The sequence below is a fragment of the Chaetodon auriga genome, chromosome 15, assembly GCF_051107435.1.
Source record: "Chaetodon auriga isolate fChaAug3 chromosome 15, fChaAug3.hap1, whole genome shotgun sequence".
NCBI lineage: Eukaryota > Metazoa > Chordata > Actinopteri > Chaetodontiformes > Chaetodontidae > Chaetodon > Chaetodon auriga.
Window position 1 is genome coordinate 13,984,838 of NC_135088.1, and position 18,757 is coordinate 14,003,594.

At 42.1% G+C, this 18,757-nt stretch overlaps 3 protein-coding genes across 4 annotated transcripts; all 3 read left to right on the forward strand.

The window, feature by feature from the left end:
- The first annotated feature begins 1,910 nt into the window (after positions 1-1,910).
- Positions 1,911-7,833, forward strand: LOC143332951 (palmitoyltransferase ZDHHC23-A-like). 2 transcript variants are annotated; one of them, XM_076750833.1, is made up of 6 exons: positions 1,911-2,575; positions 3,973-4,058; positions 4,186-4,333; positions 5,193-5,828; positions 6,543-6,710; positions 7,148-7,833. In XM_076750833.1, exons 3-6 carry the CDS (start codon positions 4,215-4,217, stop codon positions 7,419-7,421), a joined length of 1,197 nt encoding a protein of 398 aa, XP_076606948.1. In that variant the 5' UTR covers positions 1,911-2,575; positions 3,973-4,058; positions 4,186-4,214; the 3' UTR covers positions 7,422-7,833. The 2 variants fall into 2 exon arrangements, with proteins under 2 accessions (XP_076606948.1, XP_076606949.1); XM_076750834.1 differs by having other exon boundaries at positions 2,438-2,575; positions 3,973-4,062; positions 7,148-7,570.
- Positions 7,834-11,293: 3,460 nt separating this feature from the next.
- Positions 11,294-13,125, forward strand: LOC143332853 (lipocalin-like). Its single transcript, XM_076750667.1, has 6 exons — positions 11,294-11,448; positions 12,027-12,166; positions 12,256-12,335; positions 12,445-12,558; positions 12,668-12,769; positions 12,864-13,125. The coding sequence occupies exons 1-6, from the start codon at positions 11,356-11,358 to the stop codon at positions 12,881-12,883; spliced, it is 549 nt and encodes a 182-aa protein (XP_076606782.1). The 5' UTR covers positions 11,294-11,355; the 3' UTR covers positions 12,884-13,125.
- Positions 13,126-15,470: 2,345 nt separating this feature from the next.
- Positions 15,471-18,125, forward strand: LOC143332940 (lipocalin-like). Its single transcript, XM_076750816.1, has 6 exons — positions 15,471-15,601; positions 17,161-17,300; positions 17,390-17,469; positions 17,579-17,692; positions 17,802-17,903; positions 17,998-18,125. Exons 1-6 carry the CDS (start codon positions 15,509-15,511, stop codon positions 18,015-18,017), a joined length of 549 nt encoding a protein of 182 aa, XP_076606931.1. The 5' UTR covers positions 15,471-15,508; the 3' UTR covers positions 18,018-18,125.
- The last annotated feature ends 632 nt before the right edge of the window (positions 18,126-18,757 follow it).

Consider the following 18,757-nt stretch of genomic DNA (forward strand, 5'->3'; position numbering starts at 1 on the left):
CCATAAGTTTTACAGTAATTTAATAATATAACCATTAAGTGTTTTAGAAGGCGCTATTTGAGTAGAAAAATTAGCTTTTTCGCATTTAACAAGCTGTGCCTATCTTCAAACTTGCAAACATACACAAAGCTCCTGATTGATGAACATTCAATATTCTTTGCTAAATGCACAACAATCAATTGAATACAACAATTTTATTACTTATGAAGCATTAAACACTCAAAACCTCAGCTCATCTGCTTCATCAGGACTGTTTTGATTGGTACACAGAAGTCACCCTTTTCCAACGGGTCCTGCCCACTTCAAATCAAACAGACAAACAAATCCAAATCCAAAAAAATATTCCAAAATATCATATGCAGCTACCCAATCTGTTTGAACTTTGTGCAGAAAGCTGGGTGTTCATATAAGACTTAATTACTAATAGTGAGAAGCTAATTGAGAGAATAAAGTGGATTTAAAGGGATGTGGAGGAATATGAAGCTTACAGGGAAGAGGAGAGGACAGCCAGTTTGATCAAGTTTCCCCCATTAACTACATCCAGGAAATGAAACTGGCACCTGCCAATATAGAGTAAATGTTGTGTGTGGACAGTCGCCTGCCACCACAGCAGATGGATTTTTCTTATATTGGTAAATGTTGATTTAAAAAGAAAATTCTTCAGAATAGTCAGGACAGAACAGTCACTGTGTTTATAAGTGTTGTACATAGATTTCAGAATTGGCTGAAATGTTCAGTGACCTGCTTCAGTGGCAGGTGAGGAATTAACCTAATTTCAGATCCCGACTGCGTTCACTCATGGTGCTTTGTTCGTTGCAAATAACAGCGTCGGTTGTAGTTTGCTGATGCGTGGTCTTCAGCATGTCCTGCTGGTCCAGCCCTGCGACTCACAGCATTAATTCCTCTAAAATAGATTAGAGCTGATATCTCAGGTTCCGGGCTCCATCAAGACTAATGGAAGCATAACCCACAGGAGCAAGAGCAGCATCTTTTTCTCTGCATTGATTCAGTCCATCCACACTCACACCGGTGCAGACCTTAAGAGGGTTCAGCGGTCTGAGAATATACCAGCCTAAAGCTTATAATGCTCCTGCCTCTCATTCTCTCATTCTTCGGCTTGTAATGACTGATGGGCAGTGTGTGTGTGTGTATGTGTGTAAAGATGTGAAAGTGGCAGATTCCATCACATCTACGGATATCATTTGTGAGGCCGTTTGCTAAAACTCTCCAGCCGTTCGTCCACTTCAGACAACAGAATAATAACGGACTCTTGTATGTAATCACTGACTATCTTGTCTCTAATGTCAGCAAAGAGATAACTTTTGGAATCGCTGCATGTCTCTAACTACTTCATGAATTTCAGGGTATTTGCTACCTGCTCATCCGTTCCCAGTTCTCTGAATGGTCACTTCTGATGGATAATGTTTAAAAAGCTGCATTTTACCTCTAGAGTCGCACGGTAACTGGCACAATTCTTCCATTTTGTGTCCATACTCACCTATCTGACATAGTGTAGCAGCAGGTTAAAGACTGGATTCAAGCTCTCATGTTGGAAAGCAAGCTCTCTGCTGTTTGTGAGCAGCTGAATCTGAATGCAAATTCCAAACACGTGCAGGAGCAGCTGATTTGTATTTGACCCTGTGCTGTAAAACCCTCTGCAAGGGGGCAAGAGAAAAGAAAACTTCCCTGCGAGGGTCACATTGTCACTGTTTGTATCCAGTGTTGTCCCAAACATCATATGTACATATGTAGAGTTTAAGTGGCTCATATTAAAAGCAACACAGACACACACACACACACACACACACTCTTCCAGAGTTTTCCAGGTTGCTTGTGGGAGGAAATATGATTCCAGAGGGTGGGGCTGCCCCGTGGATCATCGCTCACTCTCTCATCTATGAGTGCCTGTCATGCTTCTCATACAGCACGCGCTCTGTCCAGCTCAGAGTGGATTGTCGGGGCCGCCGGTGAACACCTCAACACGGCCTGTCAGCTGTGGATGGAGGCATGAAAGGCTCTTGGCTCCCTGGCTCCCTCGCACACTCGAGGTAGCGCCTCTATTTACCAAGCATGCCAGCATTAAAACTCGAAATGGTCACTGACAGAAGCCGTGAGGCAGAAGTAGGCTATGCAAGAGAACGACTTGTGAACTATTTAATGACATGTGAGGAAGATAGTCTTGGGGAAAGTGAGCAGGCAGATGCAACACAATATCAAACCACTTGTCAGGAGGAATTCCCAGTTGCCTTCTGTTGGGACACTTCCACCGTGGGAATCCAAGAACTGAAAACCATCTCGCTGCACTGATACAGTGTCGCCGCAGCACCGCCCGAGCAGAAACATGCCAATTTCCTTTTTCAACACAAATGACTGATGAGAAAGTAGGCTGCTGTTTTCATTTTTATCCCCCCCTCAGTCATCCACAGAAGAAGCTTGGTGACAAGGGGTCATCTTCTTAATCATTTTCCTCTTCATCAGTCACTGAAGATCGCATAACTTTTACCTGGACAGGCTCCATCTGGCATTTCAGACCACGTGTGTTGATGGCTTTGTATTTTTGCTTTGGCGACAAAAGGTAAGTTGACCATCAGTAGATAATGCAGTCTAATGTTAAAACTGTTACATTAGGAGGCAATTACAAGACTGAAATCTATATTCTATCTTATTTTCATTATTTCTTTTGAGGCTGTAACCCAAGTTTTAAATCAGACTAAAGTAATAAGTTACACTGACAATAACTCAAGTACATCTCTGAGTGTGGAGGACTTGGGCTTGCTGGCCCAGATAGTTTGTCCCCGTGGACACAGTGGCCTTGTTTCAACAAATTACATGAGGAGCTCTTGGGGACTGACAATCCTCTGATTTTGGAAATGATTAACTTTTCTAACAAACAGATCTTGTAGTGAGTTACAGTCCAGTATAAGTTGCTGTGACCTGTCTAACACTGCATTGTTATTCTGTGGCTTTGTAAATCTCAAGTGCTTGGTTTTTAGAGGATTAAAGAGGTTTTTACATCAGCAGTGAAAGTAGAAGCAGCTTTATCGCTGTCGACTGTTTCCATGTCTTGTTTATCTCAGACTCACCACTGCAATCATACTTGTGTGTTTCTGCCGTGTGAGTCAGGTCGCCTGTAATCATCCTCATTGTTCCTGTGCGCCCTCTTACAAACGTAGATCTGAACCTAGATTTACAGCAGGTTCTGGATTTCATGTTTGTCGTCATTATCATCGCTTCTCAAATATGGAAAAACAACTAAAAACAATTAACAATTAAAAAAATTAATGTACACAAGTATAATCAGGAAAATGCACTTCAAGTATTCAAAGTGCTCAATGTCAAAAATGTCTCCTGTGACTGCCGTACCATTATATATCATTAGATTATTATGAGTCATACATTAATGCAAAAGCAGGATTTTACTGTTGTAGTTTGCTGAGATGGAGCTGATTATTAACTATTCTGTGTAGGACTGCAGTTAATGATTATTCTCAATATGGATGAATCTCTGTCAATCAAGTGACACCTTCACATTGTGTGTTTTGTCCAACCAACACTCCAAACCTCAAAATGATTTTTTTTTTTGCATGAATAATTACTGAAATGTTTGCCAAAATGGTTACCAATTAACTTTATGTCAATAGGATAATTGATTAATAAAGTGTTTCAGCTGTACTCGTATATACTGTTGGGTACTTTATAACAAAGCATCACATTTTATAAGCTCTTCATGTGTTTTCTTTGTAAAATCTTCATAGCTAGAAACTATAGTATAAAAAATACAATATCTCACTGTGAAATGTAGCAGAGCAAATGTAGAAAATGTCAAGGAAAGACTTAAGTTAAGTGGAAGTATCTCACATTCGTACATGAGTAGAAGATGAGTAGTTTAAGGAAACTAGTTAACATAATACATATGTTGTGTGTGTGTGTGTGTGTGTGTGTGTTTGTGTGTGTGTGTGTGCTTGCATACAGGGAGTGCATGTTTAGATGCAATATTGCCTGGCGGCGTCCATGTAAGAAGACATAGAAATGACTTTAAAGGACTGTTGTTGGTTGTGGTAGGTAATACCTTTTTATGTCACGTTAAGTCACATATTGAACATTTTCCCCAACACCAATGTGCTGTAACTGTTCATGGTTGAGTGCAGCGTTTTAAACTGATGGCCTTTTGTGTTGAACTGACAGCTTGTAAACGACATCTTCAGCGAGTCATTATGAAATGGGAGAAGTTAAAGCCTCCAGAGCCTGATGATCCTATGTGTTGCTGTGAGTGTGATATCTACCAGTACGGATGTTGCTGTGACTGTGAAGATCTGGATGAGGCCTTTAACAGGTATGAAGGGCTTGAGGAGGAAGGTCAGTACTCAGTGCCATACTCAACTTCTGTACTGGAAATGTTATTCACATAGAAGTAGCATAGCATAAAGTAGTATTTGGTAATACTGTAGGCAGCACAAAAGCACAACATAAACTATAATGACCAGAGGAGAATACTTATTCACCTTCTGCTGGAAAGTTACTGACACCACTCTCACATCTATCTGTGAAATATGAAGCTACAGCCAGCAGCTGGCTAGCTAGCACCGCATAAAGACTGAAAACAGAGGGAAACAACTAGCCTGACCTCTCGGCTGGGAGCAGTAACACCTTGGGATCTCAGCTATAAAGTGGTATAAATCCTCTTGTCTTAAACTTTCAGAAAAAAAGCAATTATGCTAGTATCCCCATCTACAACCTTGAAGTCCTTGCAGAAGGTCAAATCTTGTTTTCAGGTCTTTATTTTTTCAGTTTTTGTTGCGCTTACATGTTGCGTATTCCTTAATAAATGTATGCTTTATCCAGTTACTGAAAAATAAGTACTAATTATGAGGTAATATATACATAAAGCACAGAGAGAAAGGAGGAGCTGCACAGATAGTTTTCCCCTTAAAGGACTGTTCCAGCCCTCTTTATAAGGAGAATTTTCCTAAAACTTCCTTATTATGCCGTTACAGCATCAAGCTACACTGTAAATCCTGAATATTGTAAAGCAGAGCACTTAATTAAAACTCTACTTATGTTAAAGCAGCATCACTGATTTTAGAGTGAGTTGAAAAATGTACGCCACACAAGCACATGACAAACAAATGACTTTGCACTCATGAAAAGAGCTGTGGTAGTCATATGGAAGGATGACTCACTGTTCTCTGCAGGTGGCTGAAAGACAGACCACCTAAAAGTGGATGTCAGTCTGCTGTGTTTGGGGCCATGATTGACAACCTGGAAATCTCCATGATCCCGGCCCTGGTGCTGCTGCCTCTCCTGCTCCGGGTCGCTGCGCTGCACTGCCTGCTGGGAATCATCATCCTGACCGCTCTGCCCTGCCTGGTGCTGTGGTACTACTACGCCACGCACCGAAAGAAGAGACGCACCCTCTTCTTCCTCACTCTTTCGCTCTATTCCCTGTTCTACATGTATTACCTGTTCATCACGGAGATTTTACCACGTGGGGATGTCAGCCAGCTGCAGGTGTGCACTGTGACCACTGGCATGATTCTCACCATCATCTTTCTTATTCACACCAAGAGGGGCCCAGGATTTGTGACCACCTCCCCCCATGAAGCCCACAGTCCCAGTCAGGAAGCCAACAAGGACTCCACACACCTTAATGCACCGATCCAATCAGCAGCCTCCTCCTCGGGGACTGCAGCCAAGTTGCAAACAACAAAAGAGGCCCTGACAGCAAAATGGAGCAGGTGTCCCGTGTGCAAAATAACGCGACCCCCGCGGGCCGGACACTGTCGAACCTGTGGATGCTGTGTCCAGCGTCTGGACCACCACTGCATCTGGTGGGTTGGATTCATATATTCCTTGTGTGGCCTGTGGATCACTTGTAAGTCTGGAAACAGAGGGAAACAACTAGCCTGGCTTCTTGGCTTTTTCTGTGTTGTCTAACACCAGGTCTAAACCTGTCGGTGGTCCTTAATGACTTGAATTTGTCTGAGCTTGAAATCGACAAACAGGCAGAAATATTAATATTGGTTAATAAAAAGCAAATTTCTCGTCATATTTGACATGTATCAGCCTTTTTTTTTTTGTTTCGTTTTGTTTTTGAAGTATCTGCTGCTGAGATTTCTGCTGCCACCTGGACTCAATCTAGATTAACTGAATTTAGCATGTGGCGCCCACAGCATTGTTCCAGTCAGTGAGGATAATCCACAGATCTTACTGTGAACAGTTTTAACAATTTGGGAACTATTTTCTTCCAAAGGTGACAAAAAAAACTACCTCAAATGTAAGCAGATGTAGCAGCATCCAAACACAGTGTGCAACCTCGAGTCTGCACTAAAACTGTTAGAAGAATACACAATATTATCATGAGCAGATGGACATGCGGTTATAAGTAATATAAGCAGGATTATACAAAATGCATTCATATGTAAACTCACATAACTGCCTTTAAATCTTGCTATTGCAATGGTACGAGACGGTGTGACGCTGCTTTGACCTGGTCTGACTGCCACGTTGTATGTGTCATGTCTGCATGTGTTGAGCGGCCGTAGGATAAACAGCTGTGTCGGACAGGCGAACCATCGCAGTTTCCTGCTGACCCTCTCTGTGTTCGTGCTGACCTCTCTGTATGGGATCAGTCTGGTGCTTAGCAGCCTCTGTCCTCGACAGTATCTAATGACGGCTCTCCTCTACTGCCCCGCCGTCTACAGCCAGTCAAGGTATGGCACTGTGTGTACTCTCTCCACCACAGGCTGCGGGTGACTATCAAACTAAATGTGAGAGCAGGGGGAAGTCAAATTTTTTCAGTGCTTCTGTGAAACAATTTAAAGATGATTTTATTTGGAATTTGTAATCTGGTTGCTCATTTGTTCTGGCATTATTCTGCTCAACACACAGTTGCATACAAATTTTAAGACTTGCAAATTTCCCTCTTTTTTTTGCCTTGCATTGTGTTCCTATAAATAAACACTGGTTATTTGATCGACTTAATCCATGGTCAAAGGTTTACAGTTACATGGTTGAAGTATTCCAAACACAGATAAAGTTATAAAGTTGCTGGGGGGAACTAAAAGGCCTTGTGTAATCTCTTAACAATGTTTGTGTCTAGCAATGAGCCATTAAAAGCCATTAAAATGCTGATCTCTTCCATTCACAGCACAGCGCTTTGCTTCACCTGTGCATGGTACAGCTGCATTGTCACGGCTGGATTGCTTTACCTGTTGGTGGTACAAGTCCTGAACATCAGCTTCAATGTGACAGAGCGGGAGTCTCAGCTGGCTCTGAGGAACAAAACGGGCCAGAGCCGCCTGTGGGGACTCGTCATCGACACGGGAGAGTATTCACGTGGCTTCTGTCAGAACTGGGTTGAGTTCCTCACCATGGCAGATGCCTCGGCGTCTCCGCGCTCCAGCCTCACTGACTTGGTCTAGTTTCACTTTAGACTCTGCAGTAACATCAGGATTAACAGACTGTTAATACAGCATGTGTGAAGAACTCCATCTCATGCATTTCTTAGGATATATCAGCTGATGACGTCCAGTGCTTATTGCATTTCGGCCTCTTAATATAATACATTAAAAGCTCTAAATTGCAGGGGAATATCAAGGTTCTATGTTGACTGATTAATAAACACACTGATTGTTTTGGGGTTGGAATTTGTTGCACATTTGTCTGTTCAAAGAAATAACCTACAAGGTGTTACGCTGCAAGCACTGCCATGTTACTGCGCACATTTTCTCTACCTGCAGAAGTGAACATTATTTAAGCCGTGTGACTGAAGTCAAAATATTTTTGACTGCATGTCAATTTAAAATGAAATAAAAGCTAAGCTAATGAAACTAATGAGGGGTGACTCTGTGGTGTTCATGTAAAGAAAGAGCAGCCACTCTGTAAGCTCTGCTAATGGTCATTACACACCTAGAAAACAAAACTAGAAGAGTCTTTCAGGAACACTTTTCTGTTCATGAATGGTAGGATGGAGCCAGCTGAGGTCGTCAAACTGGGAGAAATTCCAGGGACATGCAGGGGAGATTATATATCAAATGCTAGCACTTCTATAAAACCTCATTTTAGAGTGTTCAGTCAGCATTAGATATAACAAAGCAGGCATAAAACTGGCACAGACATCTGCCTGTGACCCCTGTGAGTCAGTGCTGGGTGTACAGTCAGAACTTCCGGCAGCAGCTTCAGTCATCTTTACTGTTATGACTGATGCAATCTTGTTTTTCCTGTATTTACTTCATATTCTTGTCTGCAGTGCTCCATTATTGATTTTGTAATCTAATGGTTTTTGTCCATTGCTGTCTCATAATGCCAGCAGTGCTCCTTTTACACTGTCCAGACCTTCACATTGTAAAACATGCAGGGAGCATTTCTGAAAAGACTCAATTACTGATATTATTTATTTATATGACGCTGAAGGCCACAGCCCTGTCCACCACTGTAATGTATAACATTTAATGTGTGTGTGTAAATCTATTCACCCCTATGCAGCATAAACAGTGAACAGTGCATGTACTCTCCTGTAATGTCTCACTCCATACACTTTCCATTATTCCCTATTATCAATTCTCATAATGCACATCTTGAGTGGAGCCATCGATGAAGCTGTTTAAATCAATACATTTCCTCTCTTTAAATTACTCTGTGCATCAGCTGATGGAACTGAACTGGTTTATTTGGCCTCTCTGTCCAGCTCATCTCCATGTCAGTGGCTCTGGAGCTGTTCAGCTGGTATGAATAGTCTTTCCTCTGATGCCACCCTCAGGCCAATCTGTGCATTACAGCCACATGTTATCAGTACACTGACAGCTTCAACCAGGCCTGAACACTCAATAATCAGATTTTGCAGCAGTTAAAAATAAGCTTCTCCATATATTTTTTCACACGACCATGTCTCATTTAACATTTATATCTCTTGGCCAACACATCTGTAAATGACAAGGTGTCTTGAAACCTACGGACAGATTTACTTTTCATTTGCTGCTGAATATTCATGTTTTTACTCTCTTATCCAGAAACATCATGATGAAATTTGACATATTCCTGCTGCTTCAGATTAGGCCCAGAGTCAAACTCTTTTCATTTTGGTCACTTGCACAAGCTTCCCTCTAGTGCCACCCTGAGGCCAAACTATGTTTGCAGTTTGAAAAATGAATGAATGTATCTGTTGTTGATTCTATCTGTCACTTTAATGTTTTAGTGTGTAATGAATTTGGGTGTTTGTGTGCCCTTGCATTACTTACATTGTGGGACATAAATCTGTTTACACAGTCACATTGTGGGGGCTTGCTCATCAAATTTTAGGCTGAAGACTAGGGTTAGGGTTAAGGTAAGGTTAGGTTTAGGTTAAGGTTGGGGTTAGGATGTGGAATTTTTATTCTGCTGTTCTGGTTGGGGTTAGGGTTAGGGTTAGGCAAATAGTGGTTGTGGTTATGGTGAGGGTAAGTCTCCAGGAAATGAATGTAAGTTTATGTAATGTCCCCAAAAGTGATGAACACCTAACACGTGTGTGTGAGTGTGTGAGTGTGCGTGCGTGCATGCGTGTGTGCCTTGGAGCTCATTGGCACAGTCAGCACAGAGGCTGTGAACAAAGTATCAGTCATATTTTCTCTGTAGTGATTTATAATCTCATTAAGAGTCAGAGCAGTTAAATGGGAGGTTTCAGTTATTCATCAAACTTTAGAAGTCAGATGAAGTCGAGCAGTTCATCGTGTCCTCTCCTTCAGTTTTCTGGGTGCCGTGCCAAAGTCACACTTTGGGAGATTAATGCTGCATTCAGATGATATCATTCAGACGGTAACTAAGAACAGGCAAATGGGAGAAAGTGTGTGGTGAAGCTGGGTGAAAAAAAACGACCAGAGCTGCCACAGACCGCTGGGAAAATGTCAACAAGCAACCATCGCAGGCAGTTACACTGAAAATAAATCCGACATTAACTGTAGCTCAACCAATTAAGTTCACCAAGAAAGTGTTACAAACACAGCTTGTCACTGCCTGGTTTGTACACTAGTGTAGTGGTACTGTAATACTGCCACATGCTACACACACAACCTCTGCACCAACAAAGTAACAAACACCTTGAAACAAAAGATCTAGATTTGTGATATAAAGATATTTAGCTCCTAGTTAATATGCAATAAGCAGTGGTTTTCACATCCACAGCTCTTGTATACGTTGCAGATAGTATGGAGATAATGGAGGCAACATTTAAACAACCCTCTTTGTTTTGAGAATAGAGTTGTTGCTCAGGGAGATCATCTGATAAATGTCTCATCTTTTAAATGTTCAATGTCTGAGGAAATGGGGCCTGTGAGGTGTGCAGGTCTTTGATATGTGGGGGAAGACTTACATTCTTGTGGTTGTGTCTTTGTCGTTTGGAGGTTTCTGCAGTGTCAAACACAGTGAGAGCAGTGGCAGGTGAGCGCAATCTTAATCTGCAGCAGCTGTTTTGGTGCTTTCAGCCAAGTTTGCCCTGCTGAGGAGAACTTGTTCATTAATAGTCGTTTTAAAAGAGCATCCTCGACTTTGGAAACAGCAGTTGATGAAGCAATCTCACCTCAGTGTCTGTTCAGTCAAATGATCTTTATCAGCAGTGGAAGTTAAATCATGCTCCATTTTCACTTCCTTTCTTCCAGACGGCAGACTGAGTGAGTTAATTATACTGCATCTGCTGATGAGGGTCGTGTGACATGATCACAGATTGCGAGATTGTTGACCTTGGAAACAGCAGGTCAACAAGCGTTTCAATTCACCAAATGTTGATGCACGCACGGGCAGTCCAATCTGCAAGGGCATTTGTGTTGTCTCTGTGTTTTCCTACAGCAACTGCTGACGGATGAATTTTATTCTGTGGTCTCTGCCACGGAAAGCACTGGAGGGCAGCCACGGCTTTGTTTACCACTCTTGGTTCCTGTGTTTTTACAGCTCATACTCTCGAATAGGAGGCTGCAACATGAAATTGCATTATCAAATCCTGTGCTTTCCAACTCTAGCTGTGTGACAGACAGGATATAATCCCCACCCATTTGTTATCATTTCAGGTTTTGTTTCTTGGCACGTTTTTCCCTGCGCCTGCTGTCCACTGCCATGCATTCACCTGTCACACGGTTGACTGCGTTCTGCCCTGACAGGGATGAAAGCTTCCCTTGTAGCTGTGGAACTGTATGTTTGTCTGCAGCTTCACGTGTTTGAACCCATCCCAGCTCTGGGGTTTGTGTGGGCATTGGTGTATGTGTGGGTGTGTGCTGGTGGGGGAGGGAAATCTCTCTCCACTATATAAAGGGTTGTCAGGCAAAACCTCAACAACAGATCTCCTGATCTTCATCCACGCTCTTCTCCATCATTGTCTCTGTGCCTGTAGCTATGACTTTGCCGCTGAGGGTGCTGGGAGCCTTGCTCTGCTCCTTGGTGGTTTCTGCTGAAGTCGTACCACCGGCAGATTTCAATGTAGAGGCGGTAAGACTCTGGGTGAACTGTCATCAATTTTACTTTGGGAACAATATTGATTCATGAGTCCTGTTTGCATTTTGTTAATCCCTCCTCACTACAGCGGCAGCCTTTGGTATGAGAGAGGATTTGCTGTGTGATGGCATGTGTAAAATTTGCTAAAATAAGAAAGACAAGGAGTATGTGGATTTGAGCGTTCATTAAAATGCATTTAAATGGCCATGCACTTTAATTCACTGTGTATTCGCCATATTTTTGCAAGTATTAAGGAGGCATTTTGGGGAAAAATAAGTGAGGAATCAACTTTTCTAAACCTACAGTCACGTTCTTTTACACTAATGGACAGCTGTGTGCCAAAATCGTATGGATGACCTCACTTCAGTGTCCCACCACACAGAAATATGAAGACTGAGTTGACTACACATTACATGCCTTGCAGTGTAGTTAAGGTCTCTTTCTTCCACAGTGCTTGCACCTGGTTATGTCTTAAAACTGTTTCAATGCAGGCCACAGACAGGCAGGCCACTGTAAGTATGTGCTGTGTTTTTGCTTTACCTCTGCTATGTCTGCCTTGCGTGTGTCCACAGATGGCAGGCAAGTGGTACCTGATTGGATTTGCCACCAATGCGCAGTGGTTTGTCAGCCGCAGAGCCAGCATGAAAGTGGGCACAGCCATGTTGACCCCAACTGCAGATGGGGACCTGGACCTCTCATACTCCAGCCTGAAGTGAGCGTGAGAGGACAGAAAGGGAGAGATGAGCTTTTTTAAAGATCCATGGAGACGTTATTGATCATCTTTCCTTGGTTTCTTTGCAGCTCTGATGGCTCCTGTTGGAGAATGAACAACCTGGCCAAGAAGACTGACATGCCTGGGAAGTTCACCTACACAAGCGAGCGTGAGTGCTTGCACACACACATAAATACACACAGAGGCATTCGACATTCACAATGAATCCATCAACAGCATTTCTGCTGTGACATGATCCGCTCTTGTCCCTTCATCAGGCTGGGGGAATGAGAACGACATGCGCGTGGTTGATGTGAAGTATGACGAATACGCCCTGATTCACACCATCAAGACCAAGGGGGGTGTCCCCACCGTTGTCAACAAGCTATACGGTAACATCATCATTAGCCATGCTGTGTTCTGTCCTGTGAAGCTGAATGTGTTCAGCAGCTCTGTAGAGTCTCGCACACTGTAGCAGGTTACTCTCCTGTGGTTCGACAGGCCGAGGCATGGACCTCAGCGCCGATCTGCGGGAGAAGTTCAGGCAGTTCTCCTTGGAGAGTGGTGTGCAGCCTGACAACATTGCTTTCCTCCCCAAAAATGGTACTTTTTATATCAATGGAGAGGTTTTATCTAACAATAATATGAATGATGTTATGCACTAATCACCTCGTTCTTTTCTGTTTTCCTTCTTCAGAGGAGTGCCCTGCTCCCTAGATTTCCAGTCATCATGTCAGTGATGGCGTCTGAAGACCTTAACTTTTGTTGCAAATATTCTACATCCATCGAGGTCACTGCCACGAGCCAAGACACTAAAAAAAAAGATTGTTTTTTTCTGCTCTGCTCTTTCAGATGTTGCATTAACAACAGCTCCTAACGCAACTAAACATGGCCTGGTCTTTGAGGATCCCCTTCAGACGTGTCCTGAGACATATAAAATGCTCTGCTTTCAACAATAATGTGTCTCATGTGGTCTTTCCATTAAGTTCAATTACCATGTTTGAAATTCTCTGGAGGAACATGATTGGCTTCTTCATACTCCTCTTCAAAGTTCCCTGTTAAGTTTTGAGACCTCTAGTTGTGCTATGGCTATATGACACACATGCACGTCAGTGTGGGTAACACAATACATACTTCAGCCATTGGATTCACACTCAACTTGTCTACAGATGGTGGTAACACACCAGGAAATGCAGTAAAATTAATCAACAAGGCAGAGAAGACTGCAAGCTGGAGAACATGCATGTAAACAATGCAGATTTCAAACGTAATGCAGGTAAGAAATGTGGTTTTTGAGGAAAGAATTGACATGTTTGTCAGCCTCAGGACACAATGTGTTTTGATGAGTAACACTGAAGGTAAAAAATGTTTTACAAAAACATTCTGCAGGACACCTTTAAACTCAGATTCAAGTTGAGCGCAGAGAAACCTTACCTCCGGAGCAGACGAATGTGGAAACAAACTGCACATGCATCATTTCTGCAGAGTAAATAGAACTAGACAATTTCCCCTGGGGAAATTTTGAAAGGGCCACGGGGTCTACTGCCCGACTGTGTACATATACATTACATTATATGCCCATATGTCTGTTTGTGTGTGTGGGAGCGTGAGAGAGGAGTGCTCACAGAGGTACTGAGCCTCAGAGGTTCCCACGGCAACTTGAGGGGCCCTCCCAATCATGCTCTGTGAGACACAGCTGCGCACACACACACACACACACACACACACACGCCCACTCTCAGCACTTCAGGCACACATGCACTCAGAGAGAGAAAAAGAGCCATTTTCTGCCTCTGCGCTGGTCTCACGTTCGGGCTTCTGCTGACCAAACCGTAGCTCTTATCAGAATAACACACACACCGTGAGCGCCTTGAGGACTTTCTGAACGCTTCGGTGTAATTTTTATGTTTCTACAGCAAATATTGTGGACACAGTCGTGAGTTGAAAACAGGGCTCCTTTCTGCTTCTGTCAGAAAACTATTTGTATTGGAGTCAATGGGGAGCAGAGACAGACATGGCCGTGCTTAGAGGCTGCTAATTCAAATTCTGTAAGTCTCACAGATTTTTTGAGCAAATTGTGAGAGAGGGGAAGAGTTTGTCTACAACTGTGGAAAAAATCTTGCCTGTAGAGTATAAACTGAGGCCGGGAGGAGCGTGGAAAGAGCAAAAATCTAGACGTTTTTATCGGCTCTCTCCCCACTCTAGCGGTGATGTCACCCACTCTAGCCTCTAACAGTCCACGCAATACACACCCATTGAAATCTGAGAATTTCTCCAAAAACGCTCATGGTCATTGATGAGGGATTACTCAAAAACTACATGAGTTATCAAAACGTGGCTTAATACATCAATAGACAAGACTTGTGTCTACAATTTAAAGTTTAAATGGAGTCTTTAGGTGAAAGTATGCCGGAGCAGTAGCCAGTAGAAAAAGTTCAATAATTTTTTAGTTTTTCGACCTCCTCCCATTCATTTCTTATGGGAAATTAATACGCGTTTTCGCGACGTAAGTATTCTGTAGTGAAAAATAATAGCATAGCGATCCCGAACAAGATGCACGTTTTGATATATCATTTGCGTGGGTGCTCCCAAAACTGTAGGAGGAATAGCGAATCGAAATTTGACACGGAAGAGGAAGAATAATCATAAGAAGAAGAAGAAGAAAAAACACGCAGGATAACAATAGTGCTCCCTCGAGGCTTGCCCCGTGGTCCTAACAAGAAGAACAAGCAAAACGGAGCAGAAATAGACTTCAACAATGAGGGCAAATGAAAGACAAATGGCTAAAATACTTCGCTTTTATTACCTTTTTTTTTTTAACTAATACGATGAAGTACATCCATAACAACACAGTTCAGATTTTCTTTTTATCAAGTGTTTACATCTACACGCTTTGTACAGATTGTATACAAAACAATAATTTACGTCCCATAGAAGTCTAGTTACACTTAACTATACAACCACTTGTAAATGAAATAAATATAAAAACAGAAATAATCACAGGTGATAACAAAAATGCAGGTTTTGTTTCTTGGCACGTTTATCCCGGCGCCTGCTGTCCACTGCCATGCATTCACCTGTCACACGGTTGACTGCGTTCTGCCCTGACAGGGATGAAAGCTTCCCTTGTAGCTATGGAACTGTATGTTTGTCTGCAGCTTCACGTGTTTGAACCCATCCCAGCCCTTGGGTTTGTGTGGGCATTGGTGTATGTGTGGGTATGTTCTGGCCGGGAGGGAAATCTCTCTCCACTATATAAAGGGTTGTCAGGCAAAACCTCAACAACAGATCTCCTGATCTTCATCCACGCTCTTCTCCATCATTGTCTCTGCGCCTGTAGCTATGACTTTGCCGCTGAGAGTGCTGGGAGCCTTGCTCTGCTCCTTGGTGGTTTCTGCTGAAGTCGTACCACCGGCAGACTTCAATGTAGAGGCGGTAAGACTCTGGGTGAACTGTCATCAATTTTACTTTGGGAACAACCTTACAAAAAGAAGTTTATTTAAGTATACTATTAGCATACTGCTTTTAAACTAAAAATAAGAGAGCATACTTTCAGTTTACTTTTGATGTACTTATCAGAGATATACTTAACAAAGTTATACTTAAGTGTACTTGTCTTATACTGAAAAGTATACAGAAAAGTCTAAGTATATTTGGCTTATACTTGTACTTGAACTTTTGATCGAGATAGGAAAAGTAAAATAATGTTCAAGTATATTTGGATCACAGTTGTGATTATTCTTTTGATAGTAACCTATTAAAATATTTTTCCCATACATATTAGCTTCTTTGAAGTACACTGAAGTATGTTTTACATACTATCTCATGAACTTACATATTCCACAAGCAAATTTGCAATAACAAGTCAGCTTTGGGGTGGAGTAGTACATGGGTGGAACTGAACTTCATCTTTTATGTAGTGTTATTAACCCACACAGAAACAGATAAACATTTGTCTGATTTTATTTGAGAAAAAAAACTGACATTTCTTCCAAGGTCTCAGTATTGTGACAGACTTGATACATACTGGCTGCTATTATGAGCCATTAGATATTAAGTATAACTAAATTGTAAACTACTTGCGTACTCAAAGTTTACTACTCTTAACCTAAAAAAATACTTGAAGTATACTTTTATAAACTAAAAAGTGTGCTAGAAATATATAACTAGTAAACTACGAGTATATCTGGAAGTTTACTTGTAGTATACGTGCAGTCCAAAATAAAACTTAAATGTAAACTAATTGTGTTCTCAAAGTTTACTTCTCTTAAACTTAAAGTATACTTTTTCTAAACTAAAATTGGACCAATTTAGTCCCAAGAAGTATTGAAAAAGTACACTTAGAAGTATACTACAAGTACATTGATATTAGTATACTTGCTGCATAAAGTATAGTTGGAAAAATATACTTAAGCTTTACTTAAGTATACTTAATAAAATGAACTTGAAGTATACTTCTTTTTCGTAAGGGCAATATTGACTCATGGCTCCTGTTTGCATTTTGTTAATCCCTCCTCACTACAGCGGCAGCCTTTAGCTAAAATTTGCTAAAATAAGAAAGACAAGGAGTATTTGGATTTGAGCGTTCATTAAAATGCATTTAAATGGCCATGCACTTTAATTCACTGTGTGTTTGCCATATTTTTGCAAGTATTAAGGAGGCATTTTGGGGAAAAATATGTGAGGAATCAACTTTTCTAAACCTACAGTCACGTTCTTTTACACTAATGGACAACTGTGTGCAAAAATCGTATGGATGACCTCACTTCAGTGTCCCACCACACAGAAATATGAAGGCTGAGTTGACTGTTTAAAGTCCATTGACTACACATTACATGCCTTGCAGTGTAGTTAAGGTCTCTTTCTTCCACAGTGCTTGCACCTGGTTATGTCTTAAAACTGTTTCAATGCAGGCCACAGACAGGCAGGCCACTGTAAGTATGTGCTGTGTTTTTGCTTTACCTCTGCTATGTCTGCCTTGCGTGTGTCCACAGATGGCAGGCAAGTGGTACCTGATTGGATTTGCCACCAATGCGCAGTGGTTTGTCATCAGCAAGGCCACCATGAAAGTGGGCACAGCCGCGATGACCCCAACTGCAGACGGGGACCTGGACCTCGCATTCGCCACCCTGAGGTGAGCGTGAGAGGACAGAAAGGGAGAGATGAGCTTTTTTAAAGATCCGTGGAGACGTTGTTGATCATCTTTCCTTGGTTTCTTTGCAGTTCTGATGGCTCCTGTGATAGAAGGGACAACCTGGCCAAGAAGACTGACATGCCTGGGAAGTTCACCTACATAAGCAAGCGTGAGTGCTTGCACACACACATAAATACACACAGAGGCATTCGACATTCACAATGAATCCATCAACAGCATTTCTGCTGTGACATGATCCGCTCTTGTCCCTTCATCAGGCTGGGGGGATGAGAACGACGTGCGTGTGTTCGATGTGAAGTATGACGAATACGCCATGTTTCAAACCGTCAAAACCAAGGGGGGTGTCCCCACCGTTGTCAACACGCTATACGGTAACATCATCATTAGCCATGCTGTGTTCTGTCCTGTGAATCTGAATGTGTTGAGCAGCTCTGTAGAGTCTCGGATGCTGTAGCAGGTTACTCTCCTGTGGTTTGACAGCCCGAGGCATGGACCTCAGCGCCGATCTGCAGCAGAAGTTCAGGCAGTTCTCCTTGGAGAGTGGTGTGCAGCCTGACAACATTGCTTTCCTCCCCAAAAATGGTACTTTTTACATCTATGGAGAGGTTTTATCTAAAAATAATACGAGTGATGTTACGCACTAATCACCTTGTTCCTTTCTGTTTTCCTTCTCCAGAGGAGTGCCCTGCTCCCTAGATTTCCAGTCATCATGTCAGTGATAGCGATGATCTGCTCTTTCAGATGTTGTATTAACAACATCTCCTAACGCAACTAAACATGGCCTGGTCTTTGAGGATCTCCTTCAGACGTGTCCTGAGACATATAAAATGCTCTGCTTTCAACAATAATGTGTCTCATGTGGTCTTTCCATTAAGTTCAATTACCGTGTTTGAAATTCTCTGGAGGAACATGATTGGCTTCTTCATACTCCTCTTCAAAGTTCCCTGTTAAGTTTTGAGACCTCTAGTTGTGCTATGGCTATATGACACACATGCACGTCAGTGTGGGTAACACAATACATACTTCAGCCATTGCATTCACACTCGACTTATCTACAGATGGTGGTAACACACCAGGAAATGCAGTAAAATTAATCAACAAGGCAGAGAAGACTGAAAGCTGGAGAACATGCATGTAAACAATGCAGATTTCAAACTTAATGCAGGTAAGAAATGTGGTTTTTGAGGAAAGAATTGACATGTTTGTCAGCCTCAGGACACAATGTGTTTCGATGAGTAACACTGAAGGTAAAAAACGTTTTACAAAAACATTCTGCAGGACACCTTTAAACTCAGATTCAAGGTGAGCGCAGAGAAACCTTACCTCCAGAGCAGACGAATGTGGAAACAAACTGCACATGCATTATTTCTGCAGAGTGAGTAGAACAAGCAAAACGGAGCAGAAATAGACTTCAACAATGAGGGCAAATAACACAC